This window comes from Schistosoma mansoni, chromosome 2 (genome assembly GCF_000237925.1).
Source record: "Schistosoma mansoni strain Puerto Rico chromosome 2, complete genome".
In the NCBI taxonomy this organism is placed as follows: domain Eukaryota; kingdom Metazoa; phylum Platyhelminthes; class Trematoda; order Strigeidida; family Schistosomatidae; genus Schistosoma; species Schistosoma mansoni.
The window spans coordinates 10568224-10586980 of record NC_031496.1 but is presented as its reverse complement, the minus strand read 5'-3'; the positions used below and the strand labels follow the sequence as shown (position 1 = coordinate 10586980).

The window sequence follows — 18757 nt, the reverse complement described above, 5'->3', positions numbered from 1 at the left end:
TTATCTGTTACTTTCAACTTTTTCTGATTTTCATCTTTTGAAGACTTTTTCTTTGATTTCAATGTTTTTTTGTTCACATTCGAAATTTCACATGCTTTTTGAAATCGTTGTGTTTCTTTATCAAATCTTTCTGAACGAGTAGTAGAAAAGAATTTTTTCTTTTTAAATGTAGACACTGGTTTTATTATTTTATGAATATTTATAGGTGTTACTGTCAATGTATCAGATATAGATGATAATCGTGTTTGTGAAAGATTCGGGGATACGATATCACTTTTTAATTGTGAAGAGTTTATATCCAATTGAGTAATAGTTTCCAAATTATTTTGACTTTTATTCAACAACCGTGCACTTCTTCTTCTTTCAGTTGAATTAAATGAATTAAGTCGAACGCGAAGTGGTTGATAATCTACATCTGAAGAATTATTTGATTCCAAGGAGGATGTGAGTATAGTTTTTGTCGATGATGAAGATTTATCAAGTTCATGCAATACCTGCTTTTTTATTTGATTATCTGTAAAAAAAAATAAACAGAATTTTTTAAGTTTGTAACATTCACAGGTAACTACTAAACTGGTCATTAGAATGAATTATTATGAAAAGATTTTACTTACCTGGAGACAATATACGTTTAATAAATTTTAATTAAAAATCAAAGCAATTAGTGATAAGCAATTACAAACGAAGACTGAATATAATTAAATGATTTGAAGTTATAGACAATAACATTCATTGATATATCATGAAAATCTCAGAAAAATACATTAAATGTTACATAAGTTACATTTTAAATGTAATACAATTGTCACTAATGATTCGGAAATGAAAAAGAATTAGATTTTAGTTCAGCAACTATTTAGCATATATGTCATAAATATTCTGACTTTCTATCCATTTTTTACATCTCCAGACCACTTCCAAACGTGAACTCGAACAACAGAGGCAAAGTGTAAAATAAAAGTAGCAATTTTACTTCATGGTTAATCTATTAATAAGTTTTCGGATGATTTTGATGTCCTAGAAACTTCTAGAGACATAATAATGATAACGTCTGAAGTGACACATAATCCTTCATTTTCTAGATGTTTCTGAGAAGCCTTTATTCAATGCTGATTAAATAAAACATTTTCATCCCTTTCTAGTTTTTTAGAAACTTTTTCGAAGGATATTTGTAGACTCTAAACAGCTCATAAAACTGTATCTTATCCTCTTGGTTTCTGCCAGGGATTGGGCATCAGATTTCAGTAGTATTTCATTGAAAATTTATACTTATCTTTGTAGTATTAAAACTGGAAGAATAATAATCATATTGTGAAGAAGTAGAAGACGGGGAACTCATACAGTTGAGAAATAAATGAGCAAAAACGTATTTGTCAAATATATACACTAATTTCATTTTTTTATAGATTACTCACTTTTTACTTATTTTTTGCACAAATATTTGCAGTTAAATAACGTACCAAATAAAGCATGAGAGTTAATTAAATTTAAAAAACACTGATTATGAACATAATTCATGATTATGTAAATCTATATACAATAGCTTACACAGTTAGGTATAACTGACTAAGGCTTACCGATCTTCCGCTTAGTAGTTAATTGTTTGGAACCTCTTCGTGTTTTTCCTTTCAATGTAACTTGTGTAGATAGTTTGGGTAATGATACAACTATAAGAATAATCGAAAGCAATCAATGTAGTAAATCAGTCTTCAAAATTGACAAAATTATGTTTTTATGAGATAAAAAAGCGATTTTTTTGTCTAAAACTGAAGAAAATAGCTTTATTATTCTAAACAAAATCTTATTAACTAAAATAAAGTAAATATAGGACATAGGCAGAAGCTGCACAGAGTTTCTAAGAATAATAATTTATGAAACTTATAACTAAATCAGATAGGCTCAGACAGAGGTGAGTATGTTGTACTTATTTTTCAAGACTCGAAGCATTTCTAAAACCACCATTTTAGAATATGATCAGATAAATGGTATGAAAAGTTTAGTTAATGGTTCCAAAGAACACTAGCCTAATTATTGTCTAAATAAATAGTACGGTATAAATACATAAAATACTTCCGAATTTACTGGAATTTGTAGCCTAGGTGAACGCATTTTATAGCGTTGTGTTCTCAGAGCTAGTCATTTTATTAATAAAGCCTTCTTTAAACTTCTCGATATCATCAGAGTCTACTTCAAGGAGTAGGAGGCAAATTAAAAACTAACTCCAAGTTCTGTTAATCAGAAATAATCCATTTCAATGACAATTAACAATCTAAGCAAGCATGCCACTTTATTAAGTCAAGCATTATATCACTTCAAAAATGATTGGTCGCTACATATTACTAGAACACGTAGCTTGAAAAGATGAACATATAACCTGAGCTACATAATAAAGTAAACTGTCTTACTCTAATAACTTCACTTATAGTTATTAGCTACAGTCTGAAGCCACAGAGTAATGGGATCAAAGTATCCTGTACAGTGAATAAAAGACTGACTGACAGAACATTTCTATTTTTCAAAGATTTTAGAACAATAAAATGCCATTAATATTACCTGTATATTCCTCAGGAGTAAGTGGACAACGAACTCCCTCAGGTGAAATATCCAGAAGATAAGAAGCTGATATGTTACAAAGCTTTTTCGTCGAAATGGATAAAGACTGGTTTGCAGGTGCACAGAAGCTTCCACCAGTTGATAGTGAACCTTTGCATTTGGTTTTAGAGGTGATATGTTTTAAGTAGGAAGAGGTAGGAAGAACATTATGAATTGGAGAGTCATCTCCCACCAATGATGATAGTGATAGAGAGGTATCAGGTTCTGGGACCTCAGGCTCTCGAGTGCATAAGTTTGAATCATCTTGTTTTCCAGAAATCTGTTAAAAAAGAAAATGTTTTAGAAATGTTTTTACAATTTGTTGACTTTTGTTAAGAATCCAGCTTAAAAAATATGTTGATTAAATCATACTCAATAAGAAAAAAATATTAAATTCTTCAGCTTCTTTGTAGCTAAACATACTGGAAGAGATAACAGCATAAAACAGAAACCAACTATAAAATCTACCTAAACAACAAAGTGAACTATAATACCCAAAAAGTTGGGTACAACTTGAACAGGAGATTATCATCGAAGTCACAAAAAACCCAGCAGACAATGATTACATGTTTATATTGAATGTTCCAGATTTGTGTTATAATGGGAACGCGACCATCTAGCTGAAAAAATTTTTTCTTGATTGGTCCCAAAAGTGAAAAAACAGTCTTTACCAAATACAACCTTACGTTACACCTAAATGAAACTCTCCATTGTGCTTATTGAAAAACCTTCTGTACAGACCTATTTTTTAGAAAGCTTTCTCATATTTGTATTGTAAAAGTAGCAACAGATGGAGAAAAGCATGAGTAGTTTTTGAAATCAGGAGGTAGCGACCACATTCAATGTATATTAGGATTCTGACTTCAGTCTACTTATTTATTGTTGGCATCCCATTGTATTCCATTTAAAAAGATTAAAAAACACGCTTTCATAACTTAAGATGGTGTTTCTACCACATAACGCATAACACTTGACATATTTCTATGCTAAGTTGTTGTTTTCTATATGAGTGTAGTACTCATTACGTCCCTATGAGAAATTCGAACAATAATACTATTGCGATCATTTAGCAGGAGTAAATTTGAACAGCTCATTTGCTTAAATATGATAGCGAATGATATTTAACGGCTGAAGATATTCAGTAACTGTATAAGTGATAAATATTTTAATTATCATGAAAAAAGCCATCATGTGGATAATAGTGACTAGCTTCGAGAGAAAGTTTTCGTACTTCCATTGAGAAACCGTGACTAGTGGATGTAATGGATGTCAGGTGTGAGGCATTTATCCGTCAAAGGAAATGAAAGATGGTCGCCAAATGTCATGGATTGATTGAAGTTAGTCATTAACGGTGTTGAAGGCTGGCTCAGTGGTCTTTAATATAGGGTTTTGGGAGCGAGACTGAAGGTCGTGGGTTAGTGGATGCGCACTGCCGAAGAGTCTTATACTAGGAAGAAATGGCCGTCCAGTGCTTCAAGGTTTTCAGTGTTTGTCTGACGTTGATCAGTTTATGATTTTAATGAAATTCAACAATCCCCACAACCCCATATTAACAAAGATCAACTCATTGACGTGAAATTAAAATGCATATACGGCGATTATAAATAAAATAGATGAAGTGAAAGAAACCAAAATAATGTCCGTTTGGGTTATTGAAAAACACTGGATAATTACAAAAAAATACACAAAGTGGTCAACGATCTGAATAAAATAACACTTACTACTATTATTGGATCAGAATTAGATTTAGGTGATTTAGCTAAGCTAGGAATTTTCAAAATATTGGAGTCAAAGTTTTCTTTAAGAACTTGTGGTTCTTTAGTAATCTTAGCAAGCTGTTTCACACTCTTGTCAACTTCTGTTAATTTGTATACAACTTTAGAAGATGACACTGACGACAAGTTGTCCACAAATTCTTCGCGAACATTTGTGCTAACATTAGCTACAAAAATTGAAGAATAAAGCGTACATCAGATTACTGATACTATGATGAACGTTATTTTATATTTTATTCATAAAACAAAAGCAAGTCTAGAATAATTAAAGTTATATATATTTGGATCGGTATTTGATTTTCTAAAGTAAAAGATAAATATTTAGACAGGCAAGAGGTAAGAATTTGTTGTCTTATGTGATTTATTCAGAACATCAAGATTATACAACGAAACCAATGAGAGTAGTATGATATCTAAGATATCAAGTTCGAAAATGAAAGTTTATCCACTCACTAATTAATACTAATGTTAGTGAACAATGAACGTATGTAAACCAGAGAAACGGTGGCCATAAGACGTGTCCAAGTTTGTGAAGTCAGTATTTCAAAGAAGAAACAGACATCAAGCTAAGGACTTTATTATGCCCAAGCAAACGCTGCAGCACCTCAGCATTATTAACACTACGAGTGAATACAGAGAGACGCCAAACATAATCGAATTGAAGGAACCAGTGTTCACCCGCATGAAGTAAAACGATTCACACCACACTGCTGTAAACCTAAAGTTTTATGACGAAAATAAGGTCTTAGTGATACTATATTTGGTTAATACAGACAAAGGTTACACCGTCTTACCAAAAATAAGGAAACAACTTGTCTGCTAACTCACACCAAGTGAGCTACGCAAAGAGTAACTTTTCAGTTACTTTACACAGCTTAACTTTAAATAAACCCTAGCAAATTAAGCAGATTTTACTTCGATTCCTATACCAGTGGCAGACCTATGCTTCAAGGTGTTTTCAGTTTACAGAAAGGACTAAACAAATGCAATTTGTTCGCAGGTTCATGATGTAATGAACAACCTTTAAATGAGATGTTTTACATTTGGAGTTATTCTTAAAAAGCGACTAAAGGTTGATCTTGTGGCGGTTATGCACAAAAAGAATGTGATATAATTTTACAGCGAATAAAATGAGAAAGGTAGAAAGTAGCAATTTGCGGGTTAATATATTATTGACAATGGACGTAGAAACAATTATATTCAGTTCGGAAAGACAAGAGAAACAGACAAGATATGGGTGAAATTATAGAGTATATGAATTATTATGAACAGCAATATATTGGTGCCTTTTAAAAAGAAGAAACTGAAGCGGTAGACATTAAATTGCTGTGTCCTGTAAATTAGAAATAGTTTGTAACAAGAAGTTCAAACTTTATCATTTCTGGTACCCAACAGTGTGATACTAACTTATTTTAACAAAAGTTTAGCAGCAGGTAGAATTTAAATTCAGGAAATGAATTCCATTTTATTTGGGGCTCGTCAACTAAACTTAAGCTCCAGTGTTAATGTTTATACTGAAACTCGAACCCAGTTCTTTTTTTTTGAACGCCTAACGCGTTAGCTACTGAATTAAGATAGTTACCGGTGTGCGCAACAGCGACGAATTTTAACTTATTAAGAACTTCAATATTCTCTTTGTTGATTTTAGGAACTGTGATTGACTGGTCTCTTATGGCATATGTGCGCATTTGACGCTATAAGCGAAAAGTACTGGAGTGGAGTCCCAGTGTGAACAATGACGCGGGTGCACGAACATCCAGCTGACGAGTCGCGCATAGGACAAAACGAGCATCTTCAATTCCACTCCAAGCCACAAACAAACTTTGCTCAAAATGATTGTGACTTATTGGATATATCGAGACGATCAGCTCAGGATATACGTATACCAAAAAAGGCTGGTTAGTTCTAACCCTTAATATCAACAACGGGAAAATTCAAAAACCAATAGATGAATTATTTCAAGCGAGCTTCTTTCCTGGTTTATCAAAAGTACTGGATATGGTAGGTAGTATAACTTATACAACAACTAGAATATAATTCATTCCAAACAAAAAAGTTATCATTTACCTTCAACATAATTTAATCTGATATCCTCAGGTGTTTTTACATCAAACTCATTAAGATCGGTTTTGATTTGAGGTTCTAACACGTTTAAACAAACTACTGGTGAAGTTTCCGAAAATCTGAAATTTAAATTAGAGAAAACTATTTTTAATGTTATGAATGAAAATTGAATTGACAAGTGGCCTTATGTAAAACTTGATAATAATCCATAAGGATTAAAAATCACTAAACATCAAGCTTAATAAATTCCAGTAACTATGACGAAGTAAAAGAATTAAACAATTAATATAAAGTACTCTAGCATATAGAATGAAAAAGGACGATTATCTTAGCTTACAAAAGACTGAAATTAGTGAAATAAATTAGGTAAGAACTTACACTTTACGAGGTATTTCTGGTGTAGATTTATCCAGATCAACATCTAATGCCCTATTATTAACAGTAAAGTTAGCATGAAATGATTTTTCGTGAATTTCCTCATCCGAAACATTTTGGAAATAAGGTTCACCTGTCTCAGAATTTTCAGTTGAAATGTCAGATTTGTGCACTGAAGTAACTGCTGTGAGAGTACCTTCCATAGGATCACAAGAAACACCAACTCCTGGTATTGCTTTGTCTTTTTTATTACACAAACGTGTTTGTGAATCTCCATCATTTGTAACCACAGGGTAAAATTTACTATTGTATACAATAGGAGAACACGCAATAGATGACTGGTATGATGTACTTGATTTGTTTAGCAGTTTTGGTGTTCGCATCTACAGCACAAGATAAGCATTTACCTCATAATATAAATATTTTCAAAAATTACCTCCATCAGTATCGGCAACGGTTTACTTCGAGTCAAACTTTCTCGTTTAATGAAATCGACATTTACAGGTGAGTTAGCAATTGAACCAAAAGACTGATTGCTAACAAGTGGTTGAGATTTCAAATGAGTGGTTGTCTCAGAAGTTTCAAAATCAAAAAACTGGAAATACACAATGCATAATTACAGATATATTTTAGGAACTGTAATATAAATTCATATAAAAGCAATCATTTAAAGTCTATCGTTTAAAGGATAATAAAACTAATTTTATAGACTGAATTCCACATAAACTCACAAGAATCCCCCCGAAGAAAGTTTTTTATGAATTTTGCTGATTAAACATCAATAAGTAGTGAAGGTAAAGATTTCTTCTAGTTCGTAACAAAAAGAGATGTTTTGGCAGTGAACGAAAGAAATATGTTTAAAAAGCGAACGAGAAATAAACAAACACTTAAAATACACTACAAACAACTTTGAAGCACAATTTTATCTGGTCAAAAGAAGGTTGTCTTAGTGACCATAAATTCAACTCAGACAAATGTTGCAGTATTGAAGTACTTCATACTGTTAGTTTTTAGGCAACTTCAATATTTGTAATAGATCTTACTTTAAATTTGACTGACTGAAAAAAGTGGTGAATTCAAGTTCTAGTTGAAAGGTAACTAATAACTTGATCATGATTTTGCATGATCTATGTGATATATTAACAAAAAATATTTTAAACACAAGGTGCATTTAAGATATATGTCAATAAAAAATAGGTAAGGCCTTTTTAATAATGAGCATGGGAATGACCACGGAACAGAATGATGGAATGAGAGAAGTATTGTCTATATTTCTGAAACTTTTGAATGAAGAGAATAATGTAATCAGAAGGGATTTTGTGGAGATTTTAGTAATTTTGTAGTTGAATTCATGAATCAATTGAAGCTAAACCACCATGGAAAACCTGGAAGCACTGGACGGCCGTTTCGTCCTAGTGTGGGACTCCTCAGCAGTGCGCATCCACGATCCCGCCCTTAGAGATTCGAAACCAGGACCTATCGGTCTCGCTCGTGAACGCTTAACTCCTAGACCATTGATCCGGCATCCAACGGTGTTAATGTCTAACTTCAACCAATCCACGAATAGAATAATATAACTCACAAATGTATTTTATACTCCAATTTCGACATTAAAAAAATTAAACTTGTCGAAATTTCTTCTCAATTTGCTCCTTATTATAACATTATAATAATGCATTAACGTTTCACAACTGATGATAAAATCAATACTAATCAAACGGCAATAATACATTAAGGAAACAAATCAAAAATTTTGGAAATATATTCCATAGTTCGTAATTAAGTTGTATATACTTAATTAATTTCTTTGATTACTAAACATTAAAACTCTCTTTTATTGGCTATTACGTAATCTTTTGACAACTTTTTATTTTTAAATCAACAAACCTTTGAACTTTGTAGTCAATTATTCATTACCATTTTCATGTAAAACTGTAAACTTATAAATATCATTAACTTTTGAACCGTATTGATTTTATTGTCTACATATTAGCATAAAGCTATAAAGGCGAATCTCAAAGGAAAAAATAACTCCTTGCTTGACTTTTTTTCAGGCATCTTTCATTAAGATTAGCGATCAGTTATTCATGTTGGATACCATTATTAAGAATTGAACTTATTTTAACTTCAAACTGAAGGGTAATTGAGCTCTCTCTGACTTATTTACTTAACACGAAAAACCTTGTAACTCTGGTGAATTGTTAAACAACGTTATTTAGAATTAAAACATCAGGAGCATGTTACGTTTTTATCATTGAACTAGTATGGTAATTATGGACTATGGTTTTTTATGTAAAATTTGCGAATACTCAACAATAAAATAAAAGGTACCTTATAAATAACTATATTGAAGGACACTAGGAAATACTACTAATAATAACTAGTTAAATGGAAACGGATTCCGACATGCCTTCGTTACAAATACAGTATTCTAATTAGTTTTACACTACCCGTAACTTCTAAATAAATTCATACTTCAACTTTTGATGACTTTGAGAGATCAATAAACGTAACCCCTAACATGAATGCTTAAAAAAAATTAGTTGATTCACATATACTCGCTACACAGCTTTCAAATGAAAGACACGATCAAATAAGGTAGTTAATTTATTTCATATATCTTTTATCAAACAACACTGACCCAATGTTGATAAATCTCATAAAGCGAAGTTAGAGTTAGCTCAAGGTTGTTGAAAATCGAATGTTTACAATAAATCCCTGAGTGAACCTAACCAGAAGCGATTTTTGTACAGTTTCTACCAAATATTGTTCTTTTTGTGATCAAGTATGGTATTAATGCAATTATGCATTTATATCCTAACAAACACCATCGGTCTACTGTCCTCTACTACAGTTACTGGCAAAATCGATTGGTCATTGATATCATCAACGTTTCTCTACTGCACTTATTTTCTAAACAAAAATTATTAAAATAGCTTTATCAAGCACATGCTTAAGTAGGATTTATTAGAAAATTATGTACTTATTCCCAATAGTGAAACAGAAAAGAGTACACATATATGAAGAATTTGTTTGCCAGACATAGAAGACCTGAGAATCAACCATAATCAAACTTCCATACATAAAATCAATGTCTGCTCCAGTTGACCTTATTTTGTGACCTCCCGTACATAGTACAGCGCATGTACTACAAAACAGCATATACTACATAATATAATATATGCAACCCGTCAAAGTTTAATTATGTTCCTATAAGTCTTCGAATTCGGAGAAGGCCATATTAAGCTAAACAATAAACACTGAGTTACAGTCTTCAAAACTAAATATGAACAGAAATTTCTTGCAAAGTATTTCGATATAAATCTTCTTTTAATAATGCACATCTTCAGGTATAACAAATAACTACAAATACTAGACATAGTGTCTTAACAAAAACATAAAATTCTGCAACCTCGAAAAACTATCAAATTGACTCTAACACCGTAGGCCTTAAAAATACTTTCCAAAATGAATAATGATACTGAAGCGTCATCAAACGAGGTAATACTAACACAAAAATGTTAACGTACCTGACACAAAGACTGTAAACGCCTCAAAATACAAACTAAATTGGCCTCTTCACTGTCGTCAACAACAGTTGATGATGTGAACTTTAGCTGGAAGAAATCCTTACTCAAAGCACTCACTATGATTCTTGCTTCAATGACATATCCAGAAATTGATTTTGCCCACTCACATACATCTTTGATCGGCTCAGTCATTGTGAAACGTACAACAATAACGCCCGTTTCAACTAGGAATCGGTTTTAAGTAGTTTTAATGAAGATGAAACATATACACTTTATGAAGAATATCCAAAAACGTTACTTGACCGCAAAAGTAAGAATAAAACTCAGCCAAAAAACATTTATAGAAGAGAAAATATTTAGTAAAAATATCGCCCTAAAAGATTATGCATATAAAGCCACCTGACGACAGACCTATTTGTCCTATCGAATTTAATTAAATATGTAATTAAGCATTACCGTGAATCTGTGCACGTTTAGTACAGTAAGCTTGTACTTTTTGTTACACTATCAATAAGAATAAAAGTACCTGGAATTAATAGTTTGATCAATCACTGCAGCACATTGAACGTATTATGATCAGTTCCTAATTTGAACGGAAGTTGTTTAGAAAGCTATCACTGGATTTGCATATAAATAAAGGTCACAACTTTCAAATAGTAATATTTAAGTGACTTGGGACTGCTACAGTTGGCAGATTCACTTTCTGGTCAACCGATATCAAGTCTTAATCAACAAACCAACTTTATTAAAAGAAAGACGCTCTCTCAAGCAAACTAAAAACGCGGCATCAGTCTCAAGAATAGAAGCATATAGCCAAAAATTTGATGCATTTATGTTTGACAATCTGATCGACCATGTATTCCGCCATTGAATCCACTGGTAAGCCAGCAAGCTGGGAGAATCTGCTCGCTCTCTCAGAATGTTCTCATAGGGCAGCGATTTAGGAGCCTATCACAGGGATATCTCATTTACTGCTTTCATGCACTAGTAGTATTGCTTACGAAAATGAGAGTAAGAAAAGAGAATATCCGAAGTGTTAGTGTGTGAAGAGGATACCACCTAGTGTATTTGGAAAACCCTGACCCCAAATCAATGGTATGCAAAGGCCTCAGGATCCTAAGCGATTGAAGAACGTATAAACTTATTATGGCCGCAGGCTAAAACGAGATACGACCTCCTAACATCTCACTACTGCCTTATAGATCAAACCCATACTTCGAAAGTTGAGGGAGCGGTCCCTTTTGAAAACAATATGCTTCAATTTGTACCCACGGGTAAAAACAGGCTCGTATACGAATACTAGTTGTGCAGAACACACTATTTTTTATGTCTCTTTATACCTAATTTCAAATAATAAAGGAAACTAACAACAATGTTGTTTATTTTCACTGCTATAATCTCAGTTCCATTAAGAAAATTCAAGACTTTAGAGGTATTGTACCACACTAATAAATATAACTCCATGGAATTTTCAAATTAACCATGCAAAATATTGTGAATGATTGAAATCAAAATACATGCAAACAGTTAAACCTGCTAACAACAAATGGGAGTATTATGACAGTAAAAGTGAGGAAATAATTGTGTTTCAAAGTAATTAGTGGAATGTGTTCAAGGTAGTAATTTACGCTTCATAAGATTAGTTTATATGGTAAAATTTTCCCCTTCTCAAACTTATTTTTGTGCATCTAAGCCGTCTGAGCAGATTTTGTAGGAATGTTGGTTATCTGTTTAACCTGTCCATATCGCCTATTTATGCATCACCATCGACACATCTGGGAAATGTAAGTCAGAATTTAACAGACACCTAGTTATGACCAAGGACCTAAATTTGTAAAAGTTCTATTTTATTAAATTGCCAGGTTCTAGCTAGAAAAACTAAGTTCTAGTGTGGTTGCTTCATTGAGAAAATAAAATTATAAGCAGAAACACCGTATGCTATTATGTTGTTGTCAATTACCTATTTATGAAATCTTACAAGTGTAAACAACTGTTTAAACTGTTATAGGAAATATAGTTTTTATCAATAGGTATATTTCAATACAGGTAGGTAATCAGGTTAGTAATTTGCATCTGGAAAAAGCGCTGGCTAGAACAGCAAATAAATATTGAGAGCGGTTAGAAAATATACGTACTCATATGAGTAAAACTTGAATCATTTAAAGAACTCTAGATTTTTGCAGTGAAGTAGACTAATGTATACAGGTCATTTGAGTTGATACACTTCCATATTAGATTTATTCTTCTAAAAGTCATAGAAATATTCATAAAGCGTAACTTTCTGATTTCCACTAAGAGGTTGCCTTTTTATTTGTAAACTTAAACAAAAGGTCTTTTATTTACACACAATGTATCAAATCGTAGACACTGCATTTGCGAGGTATTTACAACGTATGCAAAATATGTACTGTTAAGATTAAAAAAGTATACATAGATGCAAATATGCTTTCAAGTCCCAAAAATACAGTGACTAATTCGTTCACTTATTTTTAACACACTAACTGTTAGATATTTTTTTCAACAGACACCTTTCCATTAGTTTATTTGTCGCTATTCGCAATCAAGTATCTCTATAGGAAAAATTCGACTAAATATTATGTGGAGTTAAGTGTAGAATAATGAAGAATCTAAAGGTTTTGCAAATAAACCGAGTACAAAAAGGATGCAATTTCGATAAATGTCAAGAAATAATCCAAATACACAAATAGACTTATTTCCTCACTCATGTTTGAAAAAATACAAACAGATCAGTGAGAAAGTAACTCTTAGAAATTATAACAGCAAAAGTGACTATCCATTAACTTACGCTTAATATCCAAACAATCAAGTAGTTCTGGATAGATTGTCAAGATTTCCCATGTATATGAACTTTGAGATGTGCAGTCCTGCAAAATGATATACACCAAACAGAACAATAAAGCAAATCTTTGTATATAACATTAGTATGCATAAATCACTAACAATTCATTAGAAATGAAAGAAGAGGGAACAATATACTTATTGATGGAGATTTTACTGAAAATTACACTATCCAATTAACAAAAGATAAAATAAATTGGGTTTTGAATAGTTATTTCTCTTCCATATTGGTATAAATAATACATAGCACCATCATTGGTTGAAAAAAGAAATGAAAACAGAAGAGACTATTCACCTTCAACTATACTATAACACAACATAGAACAATGATATTAATGAAAACTATATTTAATAAATCAACTATATGAAAATTAGACTTTCCAGAAACACATAGAAAACTGACTAGTATTAACAGGTGCAGTATAAAAAGAGTACACATTTCGTGGGAGCAATAAAGCTAAGGGCAAAACATACCGAAATTTGTGAAGCTTGGTTAAGAGGCGCCAAACAATATGATGTGATTCGGTTGGTACCCAAATTGAAGTCTAACCAGAAAACATCCCCTTTGACATTAGGGGTTTCGGGATACCTCAGCTTAAAATAAACAAAGTACGACAGACGACTAGCAGATTAGTTATTTTAGCTGTAAAACTGCATAAATATTTGCAAATCGTAATAATAAAAAAATTGGAGATTTACTTGAATTAGACGAGACTGTTAGCTATAATTGAGTATTTAGTTACCTTAGGAGAAAAAGACGTCTGTATATGACCGGAATCATTAACAAATTTTATTTGGACTAATATTTATCATACTAACAGTAAAAAAAACATACAAGTAAACAAACTAGAATATCGTTCAGGTCTCTAGGTTAAGTACAGTTTTCAAAAGCTCCTCTTGTCCCACTTGACGCTGTAAGGTCAACAAGCATAAGACAAAATCTACAAAACTACTTCAATCCTTTTCTGAAAGTAGCGGTCAATTAATCAATATTGTGGAGAAAATATCGAGTGGAGAGTCAAATACAAACACGCAGTCTTATACAGCGCGGAACCTGATATAAGCGTCCATTGAGCTATATTGTCATGCTCCACATCACCACAACAAAAATTTAAGAAAACTGAGATTAAGAAATATAATTTGGAAATAGGAAACGAGGTACTGGTATGAGAAAATAACAAAACCCAACATCTAGACGAATATAATGAATACATAAGTTCCACTGAGATCACTAACACATCACCGTATTTAAGGTTTCCGGACATACATGACATATAGTTAACAACAGTAAATTTTATGAAGATTGGAATGGTTGGGATCGGCAATATAGTTTGTACAATGAAACAAACTTAAAAGATAAAATGAGGATGTTAATCTTTCCTCAGTTCCGATGTACAATAACGAGATCGGTGAATTCATTCACTTCTTGTCTACAACCATGTGAAGAATTTGTGCTCTTGTAAATAGGACATTTTTCTTAGTAGGTGTATATGTTATAAATACCAGGTGAAATCCCATAATTTTTTCCTCGTAACATTACTATAATGTCAGTGATTAAGAACTTACCGATAAATCACATAGCTTCAAAGCCTCACACGGCAAAGAGACGATTCTAGAAGTGTTGGAGATTATAATCAAATAGGAAACATTCAAACTTTGGATCAACATTTTTTACACCATTTACTGTGTTTAGGAACGACCGAACTTCCTTGAAAGATAAAAAGTATGTAAGTTAGGACAGAAACTTATTCACAAGCTTGTAAAACGGCACAAATAACAATCATGAATAACTTTATAATGTCACTTAATTTAACTTGTTAACAGTTATCAATGATTTAAATAAATGCGTACAAATATTCACGAATATCTACAACACGACCTGCATGTTCCATCTTTAGAGAGAGACAAAATAGACTTTCATAGTTCGTGTTTTACTTTTATAAAATACATTCGACTGATATGCACTAGGGGCTACAAATATATATTGCCATCTTTTGATTTTTATCAAGCTATCTAATAAAACACAGTGTTCCCAACTGCTAATGGCCGTTCATAATTTACACTCGTACCATAGCTAAAATTTCACAGAAAAAAAGAAATCGATTCCTTCGTACAATCTGAATCCTAAAGTCCTGAAATATGAAAAAGAGTAGTCGGATGAAAAATCAAACCTCTGAATTTCTCAGACTGTTCAAAAATATAACGTACATTCAAAACTTAAGACCACGGATCTTCGGTTGATTATAATTGCTTCTTATCCCCAAATGATTAAAAACTTCAAAAGTAAGCTAAAGAAAAAGCTTAGAAAGCCAAAGCTTATTGTTTTGTACGTCTGGATAGTTGACATGTAGTACGGTAGTAACAGTTCGCAGTACGAATATTTCAGTATACAAGCATATTACTATTCCTAGACACCTATGCAGTCAATATAACGGCCTCATACTTTAAATAAAAAGCTATTGTGACTTATTGAATTACACCAGAGACTAAGGCTACTTACTGCAATTCAATCAACATTTTGCGACGCTATGAGACCTTAGGAAACAAGGATTCAGGTCAATTTATTTTAAGCTGATCATCATTAAAGAAAACTTTAAGGTGCATCCACTCTTTTTGTTCCCCCAAATTCTAATCTTCTGAATTCTTCATGTTCCTATCGTTTTTCTCTTTCCAAATTTATTTCACTGGATTATATTCCTTAAACAACATCTTCAAATTCTAATCTTTCCGAATACTGCTTATACTCTTACCACTTCTATCACTATGGGATTTGAATTGACAACTGCATCTCTGTGCTAATGTGGTATGGCAACTCGAACTGATGTACGTATGTACAAAGTTCCACGTCGTGACTGACTCAAAGAAAACTTTGCACTAAGAAAGTAGTCACTTTCGTAAATCTTAACCTAGAAAGTTTCTCAACCATATACATATATACAGACATGATTCGTTTTATTTCTCAAGGCGTTTAATCGGTACCAAAATCCAAGCAACCAAGTAATCAGGTTCATTATATGGGCATAAAAGTTACAAAAACAACTGGAAATTCAGTGTGATTGTTACCAAGCCACATATAACTCTTAAGGAAGCAAACGTGATACACGTTTAAGAGCGAGAGAGCGGTTGTATGATAAATAATAGCGCCATAATAGCACTCTGGTAGCAACATTTTAAAAACAAATTTTAAAAAACCGCTTCTCAATTTAGCATTTGGAAGTTATTTAGAATCATGAAAACCAGTCCTTGAAATGTCTCAATTCTCTAAATGACTACGTAACTTAGCTGACATCTATAGTTTTTTCAAACACTACAACTAATCACTAAAAATTGGGACGAAAAATATTCGAAAAACCTTTAGCTTGTAAACCAATAGTAACTAAGCAATCACATGCGTTTACACTTACAAATTCAAAATTTACGCCTCCAATATTTGAGAACTCTTGTGCAATTGTTGGAAACTCTCGAATGATATAAGTCGATGCGAATTGTCTCTGGATTTCTCGAGGAACAAGTCTGAGCAGGAGAGCTGAAGAATGGGCCTGGAGATCGAAATCACCTAAATCGCGCAAACCAGCTCCGAAATTGGAGCTATTAGTACGAATAATTGATGTAAAGTTTATTTTGATTCACTGAACAAAAGAGACGAAACTTACATAGCTGTTCTTAGACTGCGATCGTTCCAAAGGCAGTTCCTTTTAGTACTTGGAATACCCGAAAGCATAGAATTCAATGAAGTAAGGACCTGAAAATAGTTTTTAAAATGTCACTTTCTAAAGAAAACTTCACAGTAATGGGCAGAAGTTATGCTTATGTAGGGTTTGATGACTCAGTATTCACTATAACGGCACAATAATTGATAGATTTCAACCGAATACATGAACTCATACTCACACCAATAAGCACCATTTATTATAATTCACAAATCACATATTTAGACAGACAAACATTGATTTCGGGTCATACAAACTAACATATTTTTGAGCGATAATTGAGATGAATAGATTTCATGAATGAATAATCCGTCAACAGATAACTGAATACAAACGTCTTACAAAGAAAAATATCAAAACTACGGTTATTTATTTAGATACCTTATGAAATATTATTGACTTCGTATATCAACAAAATGTTGATGAGAACTCATTCTCATACCATTCAAGAAAACCAGAAGTAGATCACAGATGGTGAGATAGAATGTGATCCTACGCAAAATATTATATGTCTATATAAGTTACGAATTAAGTGTTTGAAATTTAAAAGATTTCAACTAGGAAACATGGGCTCAGTGATAAGTCAATACCTTTAGTGGTTACAACCCATATTATCAGAAGTAACGCACCTGTAGAGGTAAATAAATCTGCAGAAGCAATAGCTCTGTAAGTCTTCGATATTGGATGCTGACCACATTAGTTTTAATGGACTCACCTAGCCTAAGGTGCTCGGTCATACATTCACACCGAATCACGAGTGAAAACGCCGTCCTCAACTTCTCCTGTGATCACTAGCCAGTTTAGATCAGTCACCCCTCGATATATTGATAACCTATCAAATATATATTCGAACCTCCTCGCTTCTGACTTTTGATTTCACTGGGTGGGTACGATTCAATTAAAGGTGTTTCTGAATAAAGCATTGTCAAATTACAAATACTTTTAGCATCTTCACACCTATAATTACCCAGTAAGTTTATTTAGGCAGAATATACATAAACTTTTAACATATTTATTAAGACAGTAGTTTTCAAGCTAAAAAATGGCTATGGTAAGCAAAAAGACAATAGAACTGGTTTGTTATAGTTTCACCCAGTGACGGGAATTCGTAAATAAAAATGTTGCTTAATACAATCCACAAAATATTGAAAGACTAAATCAATTATAGTAACATTAATGTAGGTGTATTTATGATCACAATAATCAGAAGTAACAATGGACGACGATGACTGAAGCGTCAGGTTCAAGATCCTAAAACGATAAGTAACACGTACATGCTAGGAATCACGTGTTCACTGAACACCATTACTTAGTTTCATCACTTGTTACGAAACTTACATCGAAACGTCCAACCAAATCAGAACTATTATTCAGAACTATTCCCAGCATACGAACCAAAAACTTTTGCAAAACGTCGCAAGCGGCTACACAATTTGAAAATAATACGAAAGCCTACTTGAATTAGACAGTTTGGCAAGTGGCTAGAAAAGTACGATGATTAAATATTTTAAGTATAAGAAAAATACCACAAAGATTCCATCCAAAACCCTCTTTAGAAGAGTTTCTGACGAACTTTCTTTAAAATCACATGATCTTTTAAAGAGAAGTTCTGGTACAATGAACAAATCGGGACCAACATACCGGAAATAGAAAGTAATAAATCTTTTTGCTGAAGTGCATTATCCGGACAGCTGCTGATTGCATTTCCCACACATATAATTACATCCCTTGCTTCAAAGTATTCTAAATTTTCCGAAATTTGCACATCGTGCAGTAGATCAAGTAAGTTATTGTCTTGAAACAAACTGGAAGGCTGACTATTCAGGAGTACCAACTTTGAAAACCGCTCCAT

At 32.5% G+C, this 18757-nt stretch overlaps 1 protein-coding gene across 1 annotated transcript in view; it reads right to left on the bottom strand.

The window, feature by feature from the left end:
• The window catches only part of Smp_154830 (hypothetical protein), a gene marked incomplete at both ends in the record, with an annotated part of 28883 nt that extends 10126 nt beyond the window's left edge, over positions 1-18757 (bottom strand). The window contains 13 exons of the mRNA XM_018795644.1: positions 275-514; positions 1578-1667; positions 2554-2872; positions 4314-4534; positions 6435-6550; positions 6810-7189; positions 7243-7401; positions 10337-10560; positions 16548-16783; positions 16849-16937; positions 18244-18329; positions 18362-18386; positions 18479-18757. Of these exons, the coding sequence (XP_018649936.1) occupies positions 275-514; positions 1578-1667; positions 2554-2872; positions 4314-4534; positions 6435-6550; positions 6810-7189; positions 7243-7401; positions 10337-10560; positions 16548-16783; positions 16849-16937; positions 18244-18329; positions 18362-18386; positions 18479-18757 (2464 nt within the window). The remainder of the gene's footprint in view (positions 1-274; positions 515-1577; positions 1668-2553; positions 2873-4313; positions 4535-6434; positions 6551-6809; positions 7190-7242; positions 7402-10336; positions 10561-16547; positions 16784-16848; positions 16938-18243; positions 18330-18361; positions 18387-18478) is intronic.